At 42.3% G+C, this 19,974-nt stretch overlaps 1 protein-coding gene across 2 annotated transcripts in view; it reads right to left on the minus strand.

The window, feature by feature from the left end:
- cdh4 (cadherin 4, type 1, R-cadherin (retinal)) overlaps positions 1-19,974 on the minus strand; it is a 267,007-nt gene that overhangs the window by 154,898 nt on the left and 92,135 nt on the right. For both annotated transcript variants that reach the window (XM_033627295.2, XM_033627296.2), the window contains exon 3: positions 8,417-8,440. In XM_033627295.2, coding sequence (XP_033483186.2) covers positions 8,417-8,440 — 24 coding nt within the window. The remainder of the gene's footprint in view (positions 1-8,416; positions 8,441-19,974) is intronic.

Consider the following 19,974-nt stretch of genomic DNA (forward strand, 5'->3'; position numbering starts at 1 on the left):
CTCACTGTAGCACATTAGCATGATAACATTTGCTAATAAATTTCCTAATGAGACACAAAGTACAGCTGAGGCTGATGAGAATGTCATTAGCTTAGCAGGTGTATGGTCACAAACCTGTTGCGCCAGCATTTCACTGGATGTTGGTGCAATAAGAAAAGTTAGGGGATCACACAAGTCACTAAGATTCATCTTCAGAGGAACATGAATATCTGTGCAATTTTTTTTACAGCAATCCATTCAATGGTTGCTGAGATATTTCTGACCGATCAACACTGCTATCCATAGACCGATCAACACTGCTATCCATAGAGGCAGACCGTTAACATGTTTGTGTGGCGTCAGAATTATAACATCAAATATTTAATATGTAGCTAAATTTACTCTGGTCACATACAAACCGCAGCTGAATGGAAAAAAGTGCTGGAGACTGTCAAAAAACATCACGGAATATGCAGGAAATCACTCACAGTAGTAGATGCACATGTGGAGGAGGCAGACAGCTCTGCCTAAGTGGCTAAAATCAAAGCACGACTTTCAAATATTCATCAAGAAATTGCACACTGTATGAAGCATCGACTGTATAAACACCTCAGCAGACAGTCAAATTCAGTGTCATTAAAAGAAAAAAAAAATGGATGAGAAACTGCAGATCCACGATGACACATTATTATCTTTAATTCTTCTCTTCAGAATGGCCATATGCTGCCCTGCATGCCTGACTCACAAGTGGATGGTGAATGTGCTTTTTGGAATGACGGGGGAGAAAATTGTTGCAGGAAAGTGATTCTGACAGTTGCGTGACTGGGGAGCAGAGGAAATTAGAGTTTGTCATAGGTGAGAAAAATACGCCTCTTCATACTTCACAGAAAACACTCGTTCGTTTCATTTTTCTTTCCCAGGGAGAATACTTTACAGCGTGTTTCACAGTTCTTCCTCTCTCTCTCCCTTAAAACGAGTGGTAATACTTTGCATTGCATTACAGTGTAGTCCTGGAGCTATTTCAGTGTCTAAGCCCTCAAGATAAAAAAGGAACTTCCTGTGTTTTGTGGCTTAACTATTACAACAAAAGACAGTGTATATTAACTAAACATTTAGCACCGCATGTGGTACATACAGAAACTAAAAGTCCCCATAGCATTTTTTCGGGATTGTAAGTACATTTACGATTACAATTACAATTTTACCATCATTATGGTGAAGTTGCTTTCTGGTGTTTAAAACCATACAAGAATTGTTCATGTTGACGTGTCAACAAAATAACTGGACTGTACTCAACTGTAGCAATATCATTAGTGAGTTCTTCAGCTTTTAGTGGTATCTGCTTTCAAGTGCAGATGAGCAATAATTACACAACAGTATTATGTCGTTAATGGAAAAAGGCCCAGTGAGACTGGATGTGCTCCACATACCAAATTTGCCCCTAAATGGGAAAAATTCAGTGCAGCAGTGGAGAAGTGAGTCAGAGAGAGTTTAAATGATATTAATGTGTTAAGTTAAGGTCGATTAAAGTCATTTGGTAACATAGAGGGAAGTGCAGTTAGAATAAACGTCAAGGAAACAGGAACTCAGCAGGTTCTGTCAGCTGGGATGTTGACATGCGCCGCATGAAGTAGAGCTCCAGCAGTAATCTTATAGAAGTGGCAGATTAGTACTTATGAAATGTCTGACATGCATACACACATGTACACACACCCACCTACCCACACACACACACACACCCACAAACACAAGTGTATGCTCATTTGCGTGCACAGAGAGAATCCAGTGCATCCTCACAGTAGCAAAGTAATCTGTGCATGTAAGGAACACTGAGAGGTAGCTGTGATTGACAGGCAAATCGTTCCCGCTAAAATACCCATTTGACAGAGAAAAGAAGCAAATGCAGGAGTTAAAAGCCAGCCACAGAAATCGCCTCAGTATACTTCACATGAAAGCAAACTTGAGTATTTTGTGCGCCTCTGAGAAGCTGAGCATCTGAGGTGAAATGCGTGTGGAAAAATATCAGGCTTTTTTTTTTTTTTTTCCCGAAACGAAGAAACTTAATGCTCTTTGTGCAAACCCGGGTGCCAATCATGAGCACGCTGCCTCTTTGAGGGCCAGGCCTCATGTGAATGTCAGCTCCACAGTACATTATAATTCCACCCCAGATCTTGAAGGATGACACAGTTCCAAAGCTGCACTCGCTCCAGCACGCAGCTCTGGCAGGGAGGGAGAAAGGGGGGTAATAAAAACTGCTCGCCTTTTTGTTCAAGAGACATTGTAATTTAACTGTTGGTAGCACGCAGTGGCAATTGCCTTTAATAATGGTCTCTACACTCTAATTTGTGTAGGGATTTGCCCAGACCAGCCTTGTCTCACAGGCCCTTAATGCTTCTGTGCCATCCAGCCTCGTTGCTGGGAGAAGGGAAGGATGTGCCTGACAGTACCAAGCGGAGAAGAGATGCATACAGTAAAGGGATGGAGGGAGAGCTGGAGAGAGAAAAGGCTCCCATAGCGGGAGGTGATGATGGAGGGGAGAGATACTAAAGTGTGCTTTGCCATTTCCTGTTCCTCATAATATCACATAATGTTGGTATAATTAAACCCAGGCTTCATTAGTCCCACTTCGGGTGTTAAAATGAAGTGTGAACTAATTGGTCAAGTATACACCATTGCTGAAATGATAAAGCTGCAGTATAGAGATGTAAGCAGCTATCCATGCAGACATGCCTCCAGAAGCTTGACAACAAAGATGTTTGGTTTTTCTGAGGCTTGATAATGATGGAAGCTGGCAAGCGACCACAAGGTGTTGTAAACTAAAACACACTGTGCAGTAAAGTGGTGCGACCAAGAAGAAAAGCTTGTATGGTGTATGATCTGCTCTGAACCTCAGACCCCATTGGTTCCAGCAAGTTTCCTGTCTGCTCTCATCTGCATCACAAAAAGAGCCTTATTCTCCAAAAAAATACTGATCAAGCCTTATCCTTTTGAAACATGTTATCCGCTAGGGAGAGCCGGACTTGTAGCCATTAGGCACTGTCCTCTGTGCCTTGACTCTCTGCCGTCTCAGCCTTTGTAGCAAAAGGCTGGGGCAAAGCTTGTTTCCATTCAGCTGGGAGAGCTGGTCAAAGCCATGAGATCAAGCAGCTCCCAGCACTGTTTTTTTTTTTTTTTGCTGAGAAATACTTGAGTTGTCTCAATAGTTTTTGGAAGATTGTGTGCAAAAATTCTCCACAGAACAAGATCTTATGTTTCCCCTGGTCTCCCGCAGGTTTGACAGCACTTTTTGAGGAAAAGTTTGAAAATTTGGAAATGGTAAGTCTTAAATTGGGTAGAAAATAGGAGCTCCTTGCTGGAGACAGGCTGCCATTTTTATGCTTGTTTGTTTCCTTCTTTGCCTCTTTCTCTCTCCGCACATACTCTTGCACAAACCATCTGCCATACAGGTCCTGTGCGACTTTACTTCAAGAGCTCTTAGTGGCTGTCTTCATCAGCTCAAGATCTGCTGCAGAAAAACAGCTTTAATTGGTACTGAGGGGGAAGAGAAGCAGAAGGGGTCGCACGCTTCACCACATTTTAGAGAAAAATGCTTGCAAATGATCAAGAACTGCATTCCATTCCAGCTCCGCCTTGGCAAAGACATTTAATGCTAACATCTCCACCTAGGATCTCTCTCTTTTTTGTATTATTCCTTTAGTGTAATAGAACACATAAATGTTTAGATTATTAAGTAGACTCTTTAAATGAACACATGTTCAAATTAGTACCAATAAGGCTACTGTGAAACTCCATCCCTCTGTTCACTTGGAGCAGTAGCTCTCAGGTTCCATGCAGGTAAATCAACTTGTCCTGCTAAATTTACCAACTGTAATATATCAAGCTGCCCTGTCAATATCCCTGAGCCCTGAATTTGCTCTACTAAGCATTGTGCTGTGCTGCTAGAAAGATTGAAACAGCAAATGTCACAGCACTCTTGAGCTGTGCTCAGGATCTTGAGTTACATGGGAAAAGGAAACCCTACAGACTGCAGCCAACAGTGCAGTCTGATCCATTCCAGAAGGCAATTACGCCGTTTCACCAAGGCCACTAGGAAGGCTTCACTACAATTAGGCTGACAGAAATGGCCTCTCTGACACATTAGAGGAAACCAGGGATGCCACCCCCCCACCACCACCACCAACTCCCTTTTCTTCTCTTTGCACTGTCAGGGTTCTTCGCTGCTCGTGTTGTTTCAGAGGGGCTTTGAAACATTAGCTTCTGTTGTTGCTCTAGCTTTGGAGACATTTCACAGCCCATTAGCTGCTCTTTCAGCCCCAACCACTACTCAAAACCAGGGAAAGAGAGGACGGGGTGGGGGGAAACACAGACACAGAGAAAGACTGTACATAAAGCATTTTAGTAGCTGCATCTGGTGCAGAGGTATTAACTTTACATGTGGAAGATTAGAGAATATAATCTAGAGTTAGTGCAGTAGTTCAACATTATGGGAAATGCCCTTTTTGGATTTTGTTGCAAAGAACTAGATGGGAAGACTGATACCTCTGTCATGTTTGTACACTAAATAAGTAGCTGAGGGCAAACAGCCAGTTAACTTTGCATAGCATAAGGACTGGAAGCAGAGGGAAACAGTTCGTCTGGCTCTGTCCCACTGTGAGGAAATAAGTCTACCAGCAGATTTGAAGCTCACTCATCAACATGTTATATTTAGTTGTTTAATCCTTGGAAAAAAAACTGTGGAAAAACAAAAAGTTGCAGTTTTACCAGGGGTTAGTCTTACTTTATTTCTTGGCTGGGGTGCAGTGACTTACTGGAGTCTTGCTGGTTTTTGTACGGATTAAACATTGACTGCATAATAAAGATAGATGGTATGACAGCTCCTCAGAAGTAAAGCAAAAACATCATGATCGCCCCTGATGGCTGGCTGCATTCTAAGGCATAAACCCACCCCCTCAATATTAGCGAATGTGACATGGGCCAAACTAAAACATCACAGATCAAATGTTTTTCCCCAAAGATGATTTCTGCCTTTTTAGGTAGTTCCTGCCACGCTGATGTATGTTCAAGTGTTTGTTTTTCTGATAAGTTTGGATTAATTAGTTGTTTGATGTTATAAATAAGGGGGTTTGACGCGATGATCTACAGCTGTGTGCAGGGTTTTCCCTGCCTATCTAAGACAAAAGCGGGCCGCCTAGGTGATTTTGGACGCTGCCTTGGTTAAAGAGTGTTTCTGTGTATGGGGGGCATTCAGATGTAGCGTCTTTTGCATGCACAAACCCATTACTTTCAATGTAGACGCGCGTCATGTACGCTCACAACCCAAAGCCACGGTTTAGCGCCGCACATTTGGTGCGACGCGCTTGTTTTTTCGTCTGGCGCACAGCTCCACGGACCTGCTTCTCCTTCCAGTGTTGTGTTGGATCCCGGTTCCCACTCTGGCTGTTTCTCTCCTACTGTTTCCCACGGAGCTCTGCCCTGTTTGAAAGGCGAAGGAAGCCCGTACGTGGGAAGATGTCACCTCCGAGATGTAGAATGTGTAATATAGAAGAGAAACACACATTTCAGGACCGCTGACTTGTATCATCAGAACAGACATGTCTTGTGATTTTCAGCCTCCTTTCATATTTAATAGAGGGGGGACAATACCTGACAGTAATATGCTGTCAGGATGTGCCTGCTGTAAAGGGTAAATATAATCATAGAAGGCTGAAAATCACAGGACATGTCTGTTCTGATTATACAAGTCAGCAGTGTAATTCATATTTAATGGGGGGGGGGGGGGGGGTCTCGAAAAAACCCAAGGAACACCCTGTGTGTGTGTGCCAACTGATGTGCCTCGGTCGGATGGCTTTATGGGGCGGGAACTCAATACTGCAGAGATCGCTACTGCAAAGTCTCGAAATAACGTAACCTGCACAACATGGCAGCGGCCATTACCAAGATATTTTTGCTTCATTTTTCTACAGTGAGAGTGAGTGGAGACGTGCTGTCCATCTCTATATAAAGTCTAGGGGATAAAACAATCAAGATGCAGTATATCTATTTGTGAGATTTAGAAGTGCTGATATGTTGATTTTGTTACCTTTGGACTGAGCGTGGCTAGCTGTTTCCAACTATCTCCAGTGTCTATGCTAAGCTAAGCTAAGTGGCTGTATATAGATTGTGCGCAGACATGTGAGGTATCAACCATCTGATCTAACTCTCAAAAAGAAAGCAACTAAGCAAACTATTGCTTTAATATGTTTTGGCATTTAGATAAATGCTGATTTCTGAAATTGTATCACTGAGATGAAAGTAACTGCAGGGAGATACAGTATAGCCTTGTTAATCTGACCATAAAAAGACACTCATATGGTACACCAGATGCTCAACTGTACTGTCTCTAATAAAATCCCTGTTGCCTTTAGCAAAAAAAAAAAAAAAAAAAAAAAGGGGGAGGCATGAAAACACAACCAGTAAAGATTAGTCACATCAATTTAAAGCCAGTGATCAGAATATGGTAGCCTAATCAGCAGCACATGCACAGTCTGGGTTACAGTCTGCCTATGTGCACTGCGGTTTGGCCAAGACAGAGTTAAGGTGGTTTCCAGTGCAGTTGATGGGGTTGAACAATTTGCACGGCTGGCAGAAAAACCATAATCAATCCACAGACTATAGATAAGGGCCCTAAAACCAGCCAAGCACAGCGTTTTCTCTTATCGCAATTACACCTTGCCCTCCTGCCTCAGGTACAGCCAATTAAGCTAGGAGAGGATGTGCCGACAGCCACTTCACATTGAGGAGGCCTATCGGAAGACTCCAAACACACCCCACCGCTGCAGAGGGGGCAGAGAGGAGCTTGTTAAGCACAGGAAGACACAGGGATGGAGCACCAGTATGTTCACTGCAGGCATACACTGTATGCTGTGCACATGTATGAAAACAGGATATGAATGATGTGAATGATGTATGCTCTGGTGACTGATGGGCTGGATGGCTGCCTGCTGGCTGGGTTTCATCGTGGGACCAAGGGCACACAGACCTTGCCCTGACACCTCCCCCTCTCACTCTCTCACCTGCTTTTTAATCCATTCATTACTTCCTTCCTCTTTTTTTCTGCCTTTCATTGTGGAACATTATTCACATTATGTGACTACTTAGCAGCACAGAACAGGAAAGGAGGTGTGGGAGAAGAGAGAACTCATGCGTGCGTTTTAATGCGAGAGCGGTTAAGAAAGGCAGAGATGAGGTCAAAAGCAAGGATAACACTCGCGGTGAATACAAATCTTTGTCTATTGTGACTTCTTATTCCCTGCTCTTTGTGGATTTGAAAAAAAGTGCCATACTCTCACAAGCTTGGCAATGAAAAATTGATCACACAAGCTTCTCCGTGCTGCGGATCACCGTCTCCTCTGCCAGCAAATGGGGGTTAACCAGGCACGCGGAAATAAACCTCAAGTTGCTTGATCTGAACCACAACTTTACACTTCTCTTCCCTCTCGCCACTTTGAGGTTTCAAAGACCAGACACACAGCATGTGGTGTTTTGTCTACGCCGTATGATGCCACCACACCAATTTAGCTCGACAATTTCGCCCCACAGCATCATCCCTCATGGAGCGGAGAGCGAGTTCAGTGGGATCACGTCTTGTCTCAGTGCCATACTGAAACTCTGGTGATAACATGTACAGTGGGAACATCTTTCAACACACAAAGCAGTGTTAGAAAAGAAGAGTAGCTGACACAGGTGCCCTCACGCTGCTTACAGGGCAAACCAGATGTCAGGCCATAGCGCGCACACACAAACACACACACACACACACACACACACACACACACACAAAATAAACCTAAGATATAAACAAAGCCAAAGCTGCAGATGGACTCTTTCTTTCAACCTATTTGATGAAGTGATTAAAGTGCTCCTCCAAGCACTGGAAGCCATTAATAACAGCACAACAGAGGGGAGCCAAATTCAAAATAAAATAAAAAAGGGAAGCTGCCTCGGTGGGGGGATCCATCTACTCTCTATTTAGAGATGTGTTCCACTAAAGCTGGAATGAGACAAAGTGAAAAAGATACCACTTATTGGCTCTTTATTGAATACTATTGGAGTCAAAAGGGGGTAAATTGACTAAGTAGGCTGAGGCAAAATGCATGCAGGGAAAATATGCTAAATTCAAATTCTGATTGGCCACATGGGTCTGTCGATGCTGCTTTCATAATTGCCTCTGCTTGATGTTTTTCTCCTCATTTCAACATTTGCCGTGACATGCAATGTGATGGAGGGGGAAAATAGCTTCCTGGTGATGCAAATGATGTTTGTGGCTCGGCGCTCCCCCACTGAGACTAAACATCTGAGAATGGTTCCTTCCACATCAACGCAAACAGCCAATCCGCTGTCGCCAGTCCATGCACAGATGGCTCTAAATCAAGGGAGTGTGTGCGGCGGCGGTACTTACCACGTTCACTGGACAGGGTGGTATCTGTCAGCGAGGGAGAGAAAGAGAGGGGGAGAAAAAGGGCAAGGGGAGCGGAGAGAGAGGATGATGATTAGAACATAATAGGTTTCGGTAAAAGTGGCATTGCAATACTAAAGTCACCGTTAAACAAGAGAGCAAAACAGATCAATTTCTGAGGATTAATGGAAAGTCACAGGCAATAGCCGGACAGTGACATACAGTATACAGAGAGGAGGGCTACTATTGGAGAAAATTTGCTGTCACAACTGCGTAGTCGCTCACATTTGTCTCTGTCTATTATCCAGGCAGCACCATTTAACCAGAATACAGTTTGTTTTCTCTCTTATACTTCTTGTCATTGCCTCAAGCAGTGGGATTCATCATTATCTTCAAACGCTTGTTATGATGTCTATATTGCTCTTGTGCTCACTCAATGAAACACAAGAGAATTGCGGGATATTGCATATGCATATTGCACACACTTATGTACATCGTCGTGGGCGGTATTTATTCAGACCTTGGCACCGCAGCTGGGTGACAGAAAGAGGAGAGGCAGCCGTGGAGGCTCTTGACGTCTCCTCTCCTGGTTGCCTGCCCTTCTCATGTCCTCCAGCAGAGTTGCTTAGTCAGATTTGATCAGAAGCAATCACCATGGCTCGTTTTTGCATTTATTGCTTAGATTTTTAATCCAGAAAGCCTTAAAGCGGACTGAAACTTAGAAAAATACCAACTCCGATCAAGTGCACTTGGTTTGGGAACTCGAGGTTTCAGGATATCTTACTTTATCATGAACCCCAGCATCCCAGTGATGAAAAAATGTATAAAAGTGTTACAAAAGTTCTCTGGTGGCTCCAGGCCTTCCCTCTCACAGGAGTACTTTAGTTTTTCAGGAGCAAAATGATAATGTTGTATATTAGTCTTTGCTGTCTCACAAAAGTTTGGTGAGAAATGCTGAGAATAATCTAATTGTCCCAGTTTTAGCCTGAAGAGTGGCCTGGCTGGGACCACTATACTTCAGACTTAAACATCTCAATAACTATTTATGGATTGCCATTAAATATTGGACAGAGAGACATTCATGGTACCCAGAGGATGAATACTACTGACCAAGCACCACTAGCAGGTTGATGTTTGTGGCTTTGAGAAATGTCTTAACTGGACTGTATGGATTGCCATTACATTTAATGCGTGCATTGATTCCCTTCAGGATCAACTGTTATAACTTTGGCAACCAATCTACTCATCAAGCACCATCATTAGGTCACAGTTTTATTTCCTCTAACAATCACATTCCCATCAGTCTCCGCCATGCTTTGTGTTTAGTGCTAATTGGCAAATGTTGGCATGCTAACACACTAATCTAACTTGCTAAAATACTTGCTAAAAATCAGCAAGTTAGCATTGTCATTGTGAACATAATAGCACGCTGTCGTTAGCATTTAGCTCAGAGCACCACTGTGCCTAAGTGGCTTTAAACATCTGCTGGCTGCAGACCTTTAGCGCTTCGTTTTTCTTGTGCTCAAAGCACAATGATGATTCTACAGATTCCTGTCAGGAGATGCTGAGTAGATTTGCTGAAGAGGATGATGTGCTGATTGATGACACACTTTCTAAAATGATGACACAAAACCAAGGGGAACCTGCAACATATGGAACATATGGGGAAATGTCTCATATCCTACATGTAATCACCAATTAAAAGCTCTGCTGGATGGAGCCGAGCCAAACAACGTTATCCTCTTCCCACCTGCCTTTTCAACCCCTGTTTTTCAATTGAAATCATTAAGTAATGCGCATCTTGAAAAGTGTCTATACTGTGCATGCCTCTCTGAAACATATGGACCAAACATATATGCCTTTGGTATTTCATGGTTCTTGGTTATATCTTGAATTCTCAGAAACTTTTTGACTTGTTTACAAAAAGCCAACACATCACTATCTAAATGAGAGTTTTGCTCGTAGACAGTCCGACTGTCTCCATTCCCCTTCTCCACGTATAAAGGCACCCCACTCCATCCCAACAGAACTTCGCTCCGCACATGTTCAATTATTCATCTCCCTCTGTCAAGAATTCAGCCTTGCTAGCACTTGCCAGTATCCCCCACAACTTGGCAGGCAGGCTCATATTTGGCATATGGTGCAGAGCAGTGCTGCTTTTCCTTCTCTCTTCAGTTGGCCTGCAAGCACTCCCGAGCAGCAACACACACTGGCATACGCACACACACACACACACACACACACGCGCACACACACACACACACACACACTAATGATGCACCATGTCTGTCAGTTTTGTAAGTGAGACCCCCCCCCCATTGAGTTGCTGGGCATTTGTCCACAACCTCTTTGCAACAGGTTTCAAGGTTTTCAACAATAGCACTGTACATGCTGTAACAGCCAAATCAGCCACAGCCTGTAACTCACGGTACTGGAATACTCAAAAAATGCCTGATTTGGTGTTCGGGAAACATTTTCCACTAATGTGAACTCCATGTACTCCATTAATGGCCCTGCACACCTACACGTGTTTTTATTTAGTCTGGCTTATCACACCTCTTCTCTGGGTGGAGCTAAGCACAGACAAAGGTGTGTGTTTTACCGACCTGACAGGTGTAGCAACACTAAAAAGAGGGTCAAGTAGATGTCATTCAAGCACAGTGTTTACACCCACACCATCCTGAGAAGAGGTCCAAACAGGCAGATTAACTCAAAACACCTGTGAAGGTGTGTCACGGATGCGTCAGGGCTTTAACACATGAAGACATATTGTCTGTAAGATTTCCATGGAACATTATGTGAGCCTTATATCTTGTGGATGAACCCATTTACCTGACTGACCAGCTCCCGTCAGCTGTCATCTTCTACAGTTATAATCACAGACATGATGGGTATTACTGTATATTATAATGTGTATCATTATTACAGATCATTTCATATAATCTACTGAGCATTAGGTTGTAACAGCCAATTAATAATTACCAGGTGTGCTAGCTGACTGCTCACTTGTATCAATTAGGATGATGATGTCACAGGCAGAGCATCTGAGGAGAGCTGAGTGTGAGCGAGTGGAAGGATTTTAGATGAAGCGCAGGGCTGATTTTTTTAACAAGTTGGAGTGTCACCTTATCTCCTGCTGCATTCTGCTTCAATTTCCCTCTGGTACCACTCACACCATGAGTCATAAGCATGCCTGACCCGAGGAACCAGACAAATCTGCCAAGGACATGCTTTATTGTAAATTAGTATGGATACTATACTGTTTAAACTAAAATTAACATACAATGCGTCTGTTTCTTTTTTTGGAGCGAGTGGTAAAATCTGAGTTGAGCGTGGAGCAATTCTGAACAGGGCCGCCTGGAGCAGCTTTGAGTAGGTGAACTGAGGGAGCAGACTGCTCAGTGAGCGAGGAGTGGAATTCTCACTGCTCACCTCTGTTCACATGCTCTTGTCACAGGTCTAAACTGTTTGATCGAACCGCAGGATTAGTCAAGTGTTCCTGTCCTTGTTCCAGACGGTTTGCAGGTTTGTAGTTTAAGAGATTTTCAAGTACCCTTTTGTCACACACAATGACACTGGCATCGCAGCAGTAACAACAAAAAACTGAAGAAAAAAACATCCTTGGTGAAAATGTCTGCATGGTGGGAATGTGGTCAACAATACACAGGGTTCAGTTTAACCAGTCTGGCAGAGGACTACTGTCTACGACCTCAGAGTCCCCTCTTTGTACTTATTTAGTGATGGGCTACTATGGAGCTTTATCGCTATCTTTATTCAAGAGAGTGGTATATCAGTTTGAGAGCATTATTTATTGATTTAACATTCAGATTTTGTAATATTGTCCCTCAAACCCTGTCCTTGCACTCAAATAGCCTCTGGTTGCACTTAGATCTACTCTGTTTCTGCTCAAACTGTGTGCTCGCACTCAGATACCATGTTGCTTGCACAGATTTCCTGCTCCAGCTTCAGCTCTTCTCCTCGCGCTCAAGCTGCTTCTGTGCGCTCGTGGAATTTCTGCTCTCAGATTTCTGCCCTCCTCTTGGATGTTTTTGTGTAACAACCCTGTCAAAAACCCCCAACCAATAGAGCACCAGGTTTACTGTTGACCAACGAAATGGTCATGCCGTCCGGGCATGTACTCTTTAACCGGGTTCATCCACTCCCACCCTCCAGGGCTTTATTAAATGTTCTTCCCTTGCTTTCTTTATGACTTTTGGAATAAAGGGACTGTTAATTTAGACACGTGCGCCTGTATTTTTTACCATCCGGGTCAAATAGATCACTACAAGCAGATAATTATTATAACCAATTTTTTTTTTCTTTTTTTGAATTTCTCATGCATATAACCATCTCATTAACAAATCTTCCAAGTTGATCTAAAAAATCTCGGAAACCTTGAAAAGGATATGTAAATATAAGTCTTAAAGCTATAGTGCGTAACTTCTACAGGTCCGTAAATGTCCGTTTCACCCAAGCCACTACTAGAGGAGATGACACAATGCTGATTAAGCCGATCGGCTCCTCTAACATCTCGCGGAATTTTTCAATATATATCATTTTTAGTTTGCGTGTCGACCAGTGACATTCCCGCGCTGGCGCACAGGAAATGCTTCCTCACAACAAGAAGGGAGGGGGAGGAAGAGCGGAGAGTGTCATAGCAAGAGGTAGAGTGCAGGTAGAAAGAGAAAGCAACATGGCGGAGAAGCGGCCGAGACACGGTTCAGAAGTGGATCCTACCACAAAGAAAAAGCCTGGACGTTCGGCTGAAGGTCTATTAGCAAAGAAGGAAAGTGACCGACAGAGAAGGCAAACAAGGATTTGTATTGGCATCGCTTTTCCTCGGTGGAGAGCCCTGAAGGAAGAAATTGGGCTGAGGGCAGACACGGATGCCTTGCTGCTGTTGGATAAGTAAGTGACTTAGTTTATAATTATATTATGAGTAGTTTGTGTTACTGTTACATGTACTGGACCTAGTACTTTATTATTTTCTTGGAAATGGTGCTATGAACGTAATGTAATGTTAGCAGTCTGGTGTTCGCCACATTGTGTAGCATTGTGTACACAGTGTGAAGCGAGTGTTACTCTGTGTACATGGTGTGTGGCGAGTGTTACTCTGTGTACATGGAAGTGCCGGCTTATTAGTTGTAATAACGCATTATCCGCTGAGAGGCGACAGAAGTTACGCACTATAGCTTTAAGATATATATCTTATTAATTTTACTTAAAATTGAGTTGCATTTGCTTAATAATGTGAAGTTGTTGAAATGAATGTTCTTTCTAAGTGTTAGCAACTTAAGTGAACCAAATTAACTTTTCACTGGAGTCAGACTAACTTGGTTTACTTATTTTGCTACACTTGAAAAGATTAATTTTACCTGTTTATTTTAAGCTGCAACAACTTCACCCATTTGAGTAGATGCAATTAAATTTTGAGTAAATTTAACAATTATTTATAAAGTAAACAAAACTTGAGACAATTAGGTACATTTACTTAGATTTTTTAAGGCAATAGGTTCCCTAGATGAACTAAGTAAGATCCACATTTTTCAGTGTATAACTTGGACATAACACCACAGTTTTAATTTTTGACCCCTCAAACTACTTCTTCTCTATTAGTGTCCTTTTTATATTTAAAGCTACTCAACAGCTAATCAGCAGCACATATACAGTATGTGGCCTGTCACAGTGATGATCTTGTGCTACCTGTTGCTCTCAAACCATTCAATTTAAATTTCAGACAATGCTGCACTTTTGTCTAAACCGCACTATAAGTTTTCTTTTACATTTATCCAACACATATGACCGGGTTCTTTATAAAGCTGCTGTGAAAAGAATCCTTCGAAGCAAGCGATGATGCAGACTCCCACATATTACAAACTCACCCAAAGGGTCACAGTTTCTCATTTCCTTCATCTATGACATGAGAAAAAACACATTCTGAGCTCCCACGAGGAACCAAATTACATCCTTATAGTCTGTTTGATAACCTTCCTCTCTGCACTTAGCCATAGAGGCTTACGGCAATCCACAGTTCTTTTCCGCTGTGTTACTGTGAACAGTGCATGTTTGGTATTTCTACATTAAAATGGCTTCAATTCATGTACATATCGAGCCCATACAAATACTGCTAAAATACCTTTATTTTGTACTGTCTATACTATCAAAGGTTTTAAAAGAAGAAGCTGTGACATGCACTAACACGTGCTGCAAGGTGGTTAAGATGTTCACAACATCCAAGCAACATGTTCTCATCACACACACCGCCACCTGTCATGTGAGCGAGTGCAGATTGATGTGAGCACGCCTGTTTGCATGCAGATGCGTCCTTATGCCAAATCTTCTTGTTGCCCTTTTGATGACTAATAACCGGAGAGCATTTTCAGCTAATAAATAATACATTTAAGAGTCTAATCAAATTGAACAAATGAGTATGTCTAGAAAACTATTAATCAGAGAGCAAACGTGTATTTACAAATATAACACTGGCACAAACAATCAATTATTCATAAAGTGAATGCTGGGTAAGTGGGCTTCTTCCCGGGTGAGATGCTGCCATAATTGGAGTGGGACTACAGGAGTGCCGGCTGTTGTGTGTGTGTGTGTATGTGTGTGTGTGGTGCATGTGTGCGCATGTGTATCTGTGTACTCTGTCTCTCTCCCTCTCTCTCACACACTCACAAACACACACACACTTCTCCCCATGCGCCAAACTTCCCCCAAACACGACAAGAGCAGGCAGAGTCGGCTCATTACTGCCTAATGAGTTGTCTGATTAGTGCCGAATATAAAAGCCTTATTGTCAAGCGCTGTATGTTTATTTTGATTAATTATTGTACTAAAGTGACTGAATGGAAGCACAATGACATGGAGCATTAACGTTTTGCGGTAATAGGGCCCTTGTGGAGTGAGCGATTGTATAGTCAACCCTCAATGCAACACATAAACCATGGCCGCTGCCTGAAAAGGCTTTATATTTGACTCACAGATATGATCAGTTTAGGAATGTCTAATCCATGGTCCTGCAGACAGTAATGCTCACACTGAAGAGGGTTAGTCCATGTAAATGCTCATTGGCGATTCTTCTCTTCGAATGTTTTTCTCTTAATGCGATACGTCCTCAAAATAACAGCAAACATTTCTACAAATCCCTGATGGGATTTATGAAAGATGAACAAAACTCTCAATTTGTGTGCTTGTGATGAATGCCACCGAATGTGTGTGCACCTGTTGATAGTGATTACCATGTGTGTATCCCTGAAAGCCAAAGGTATTGTAGCTCAGTTAATGTAGCTTGCAGTTATGCCACAACGTACAAATGCAAAAATATTGTTACATGTAGTAATTAGAGATGTTCAGAAACAACTATGCTTCCACAAACCAGTCAAGTTTCTCTCATGCCCAATTCAGACCAAAGATTTGCAATGAGACGAGTTGAAACAGGCAACTACTTACAATACAACCTGCCAGCTTAACACCAATGCAACTTGATGAGATGGTGTATCATCTCTACGCAACAACTCTCTGTACTTCCGTTTTGATTGCCACCTTTTCAGGCTTATTTTGTGGCTGAATATGATTTGTACCTCCTTAAAATATGAATGAGGATAGTGATAATGAGATACTTATTGCAGTTGCATTTGTAGTGTTGATGAAACGGCAAAAAACATAAACAACATGAGCATTAGATGGACTGTATTCATTAAATATGCCACAATTATATAAATAACCAGCTCCAATTATTCACTATATGAGAGTGTGTGAGTGTGTGTGTGTGTGTGTGTGTATGTGTGTGTGTCTATTTGTGCTCTGCCGGGAGAGGATGTGTGTCAGAGAGGCGAAAGGGAATCTGAACTCTTGACCTTCCATGAGCCAATTAACCTCATCTTCACATGGTTCATTACAGTTGGGAGGATTACAGCTGCAGGATAAGGAGGATCTGTAGGAGGTCAACTTAATTTTGTTTAAGCAGGGTTGCAAATGGTTGGTAAATTTCTGGTAAATTTAAGAAAAATTTCCAAGAAAAGTTAAGCAGCGACCCACCATCCAGCACCGGCAAACCATGCAGATGGAAACAGTTCGGTGGGACAAAGTACCCGCCGCAGCAAGTGAACACGACGCTTGAGACAAAGTTAGCAACAAGCTGGTGTGACGTAACAGGAATTTAGTCGCTAGAGAACCAGATATTTCCTTCAGGTTTTGGTGAATACTGGATATACTTTCATCACATGGACAGAAACACAACACTAAGGGTGCTTTCAGACCTAGAACTGTCTTGCTTTGGTCCGAATCAGGGACTAATTCTGTTAGAAAGTTGCATAATTGCTGAGAGGTGGTTCGTGTTCTCACGGGATCAAGGTCGGGACACGTACTCACCACAAACAAACCGCACCAGAGTTTGGTTGTGGTGTGGTGGTTCAACCACACTTAGGGGGGAAAATTAACTTGAGTTTGATTGAACCAAACCAAACACTGTAGATTATATACTGTAGATTAACTGTATGACAAGCTTGTTTATTAACTGGTCATATGTTCTGTTTGAAACATCTCAATCTGTTATGTAACTAGAGGCAATGACTCTTGAGTGAGAAGTGATTTTTTTCCTTTGAATTTTAGTTGACTAGAACTTTACAATAATGTGACTCAAGTACATCACAAGTACCTAAAAAAATATACTTTTTAAACAAGTGCTGCTGCAAATGTGCTGAATGCCAAAACTCTAAAATCAAGTGCTGATTGTGAGAAAAAATAAATAAATTGTTTTAAAAGGTGTGAGCCGGTGGCGTGTCAGATGCATAAACAAACTTGTTGAGAGTTTAGATTTGACGCATCACAGACTAACAGAATGTTTGTGGAGAGCTGTTGTTTATGAGTCAAACCAGGAAATGTTTTGGAAATGCTGCTTTGGTGACCATGTGTCTTTCACTCCTGTGATATTTGGCATGCCAGCAATATCTGAGTGTGTTCTGCTGCAGAATATGGGATGATTAATGATACCAGCCAGCACACTGGGGGAAATATGACGTTTTGTCTTGACTGTCCTGATGACTAGAACAGTTTAGTGACAGTAAAAGTGCCTTTGTGAGGTTCTACTGCACTCTTTGATCAACTGGTTAAACGCGCTTCCAGTTCAAAAGAAAGGTTATTTAAGTTTAGTATGCACTGAAGCACAGTTGTTAATATGAGGTCTGTAACTACTAAGGAGGCTTTCACATCAGGGACCCAGTCTTGGATCTGAGTACATAAGACCACAAAGTCCAACTCATTTTATTCATGTGAACAGTCGGCGATTGTTAGCAAAATGACCAAAATGCATCCCCATGTTACCCTGCCATTCCTCTCCATCTGCCAGGTCAGGGCCCAGGATGCTGTCCTATCCAGACCCAGATCTATAACCAATACATTTTTGAGAATAGTTTGAATAGTCTTGATGGAGCATTTCTATTTCAACCTGCATAGCATTTGTAGCACTGGTTTAGCCGACCAAGAATCTCACAGACCAACGGCATCGTTAAATCATCTCATGTGATGCTACTCAGCCAATAAAATCTGCGCGTTCTGATTAGCATTGCAGCTTGAGAAAGTGAGATACACACACAGAAAAACTTCACAAGAGACACCAGATGGAGAAATGAGAAAGTCAGAAAAAGATAATTTCATATTGTTCTACGGAGAGAAAGGTAGACAGCAAAAATAGAGCTTTTAATCAAGAATGGAACTATCACATAGCTATTCTTTAAAACCAGTATGTGTTATATATAGTGTGCATTATATGCTCTGAGACTGTGGGGATTATTAAAAGTGGCAATGTAAAGTGCTGCTACGAGACAAAGCACAAAATATCTTTCTAATATGTCTGAACGAGAATGTCTTGAGTATGATTCATACTCAAGACAGTCAGTTGGTACACCAGGTGTGAAAACCAGCTGTATCAAAATGTGAATGTGGACTGTAGTGGACAAGTGGACCCAAGTAGCGGTTGGAGATTAGAGATGCAAAGCTATTTCTCAGCACCACCGGTTTCCTCTGAAATCTGCTTTTGAGCGCAGCATGTGCTGATCTCATCCTCTGAACTGCACGGCCATGGGGGATACAGTAGGAAGGCAGGCAAGAGCGTCAAAAATATGAACACAATTAGGCATAATGCAAAGTTCAACTCCACTGTAAGGGTTTGAGATTTTGGAATGGGGGCTCTTTTTTTACACTGCAGCGACAACATGAACAAATGTCACGTATATGATTATGCAAGTGTACTCCTGTACAGAGAAATATTACTAATGTAAAAGCTGAGCGGCAGGGAGGTGGGGGTGGGGGGGTGGGAGGTTTAGACCTCTCTAAACAGGGATTTTTATTGAGTCGAAGACCAAATGCAGATAAAAACAGGGATGAATGCCAAAATGTTATTAAGGGTAGAAAATGTAATTCAATGACTGTGAATAAGACTCATTTTAAGTCCCGTAATTTGCCTCTTTCTCTCTCTCTCTGCAGCCTCCTGTCCGTGAGCAGAATGCCACTGGTATCGTCAGAGGAGGGACTGTATTGCCTGGCCTGTTGCTCTGTACACACTTTAAATCAGAGGTAATGGGGCACTTCGGGAGACTGCTGTTACACACACCCAACTGCCAATACACTGTAATCACTAAAGGCCCCCTTTTCTTTGGAGATAAGCACTGCTTACGTGCACTGCACTCCAAACTACAAGGCTGCACTGGGGATGTATTGACGAAAACTTAGGGAACACAACTTTGTGATTTCATGTGTTTTGACATCAACGCCTTAGTCACAGACAAGCAGCAGGTCTGGCTGAGATTTCACTCTGTTCACACCGGGAAAAAACATGTAGCACGTGTTTTCACATCACGCGTTTGCTCACAATTCAGGCGCCTCAACAAATCTTTGCCATCAGAAAAAAAACAGCTTGAGAGGTTAAATCAGTGTCCTTAAGACTTCTAAATGTTCTCTATCCCTGAGCCTGTCAGGAGCTCATCCTCTAATTTCCCCAGCTGAATCCAAGTTAAGACAAGAGGCGAAGAGTGTCTCAAGCGAAGGTATCAATCCTGCCAATAACCTTGTCAACAAGCAAATAGAATCTATCCAAATGCATTGGCTGGTAGCTGCTTGTCTGACTCTCTCTCTCTCTCTCTTTAAGGTTCAAAAAACGTGAGCCCAGAGACATGAGGGTTACTTAACACAGTCAGCGTTCGGTTTGTTATTTAAAAAGCATTCTTTGTTTTTCAGTTTCACTTTCAAGAATTGTCAATTGTGTCAGCTCATGTGCTCGCAGAAACAAAAAGACAGTAACTCAATAACTCAATAAAATCAACAGTGGGTATACTAACAAGATGAGAAAACAATTCAGTCTTTATTCAACTGGAAACAAAGATAGAGGATGGCAGCAGAAAGCAGTTTTTTAGTCTAATACTTTGAGGTAAGCAGTGTGGAAATAAAGAGTAGAAAAAATGGCGCCCACCGTGGCTGACGTATTTGATTCGCCCTCTTGAATCTGTTTGACTGTTGGCACCCAGCACATATATGACTAATTTGAAACATTCATTTTTACTCAG

Source organism: Epinephelus lanceolatus, chromosome 1 (genome assembly GCF_041903045.1).
Source record: "Epinephelus lanceolatus isolate andai-2023 chromosome 1, ASM4190304v1, whole genome shotgun sequence".
In the NCBI taxonomy this organism is placed as follows: Eukaryota; Metazoa; Chordata; class Actinopteri; order Perciformes; family Serranidae; genus Epinephelus; species Epinephelus lanceolatus.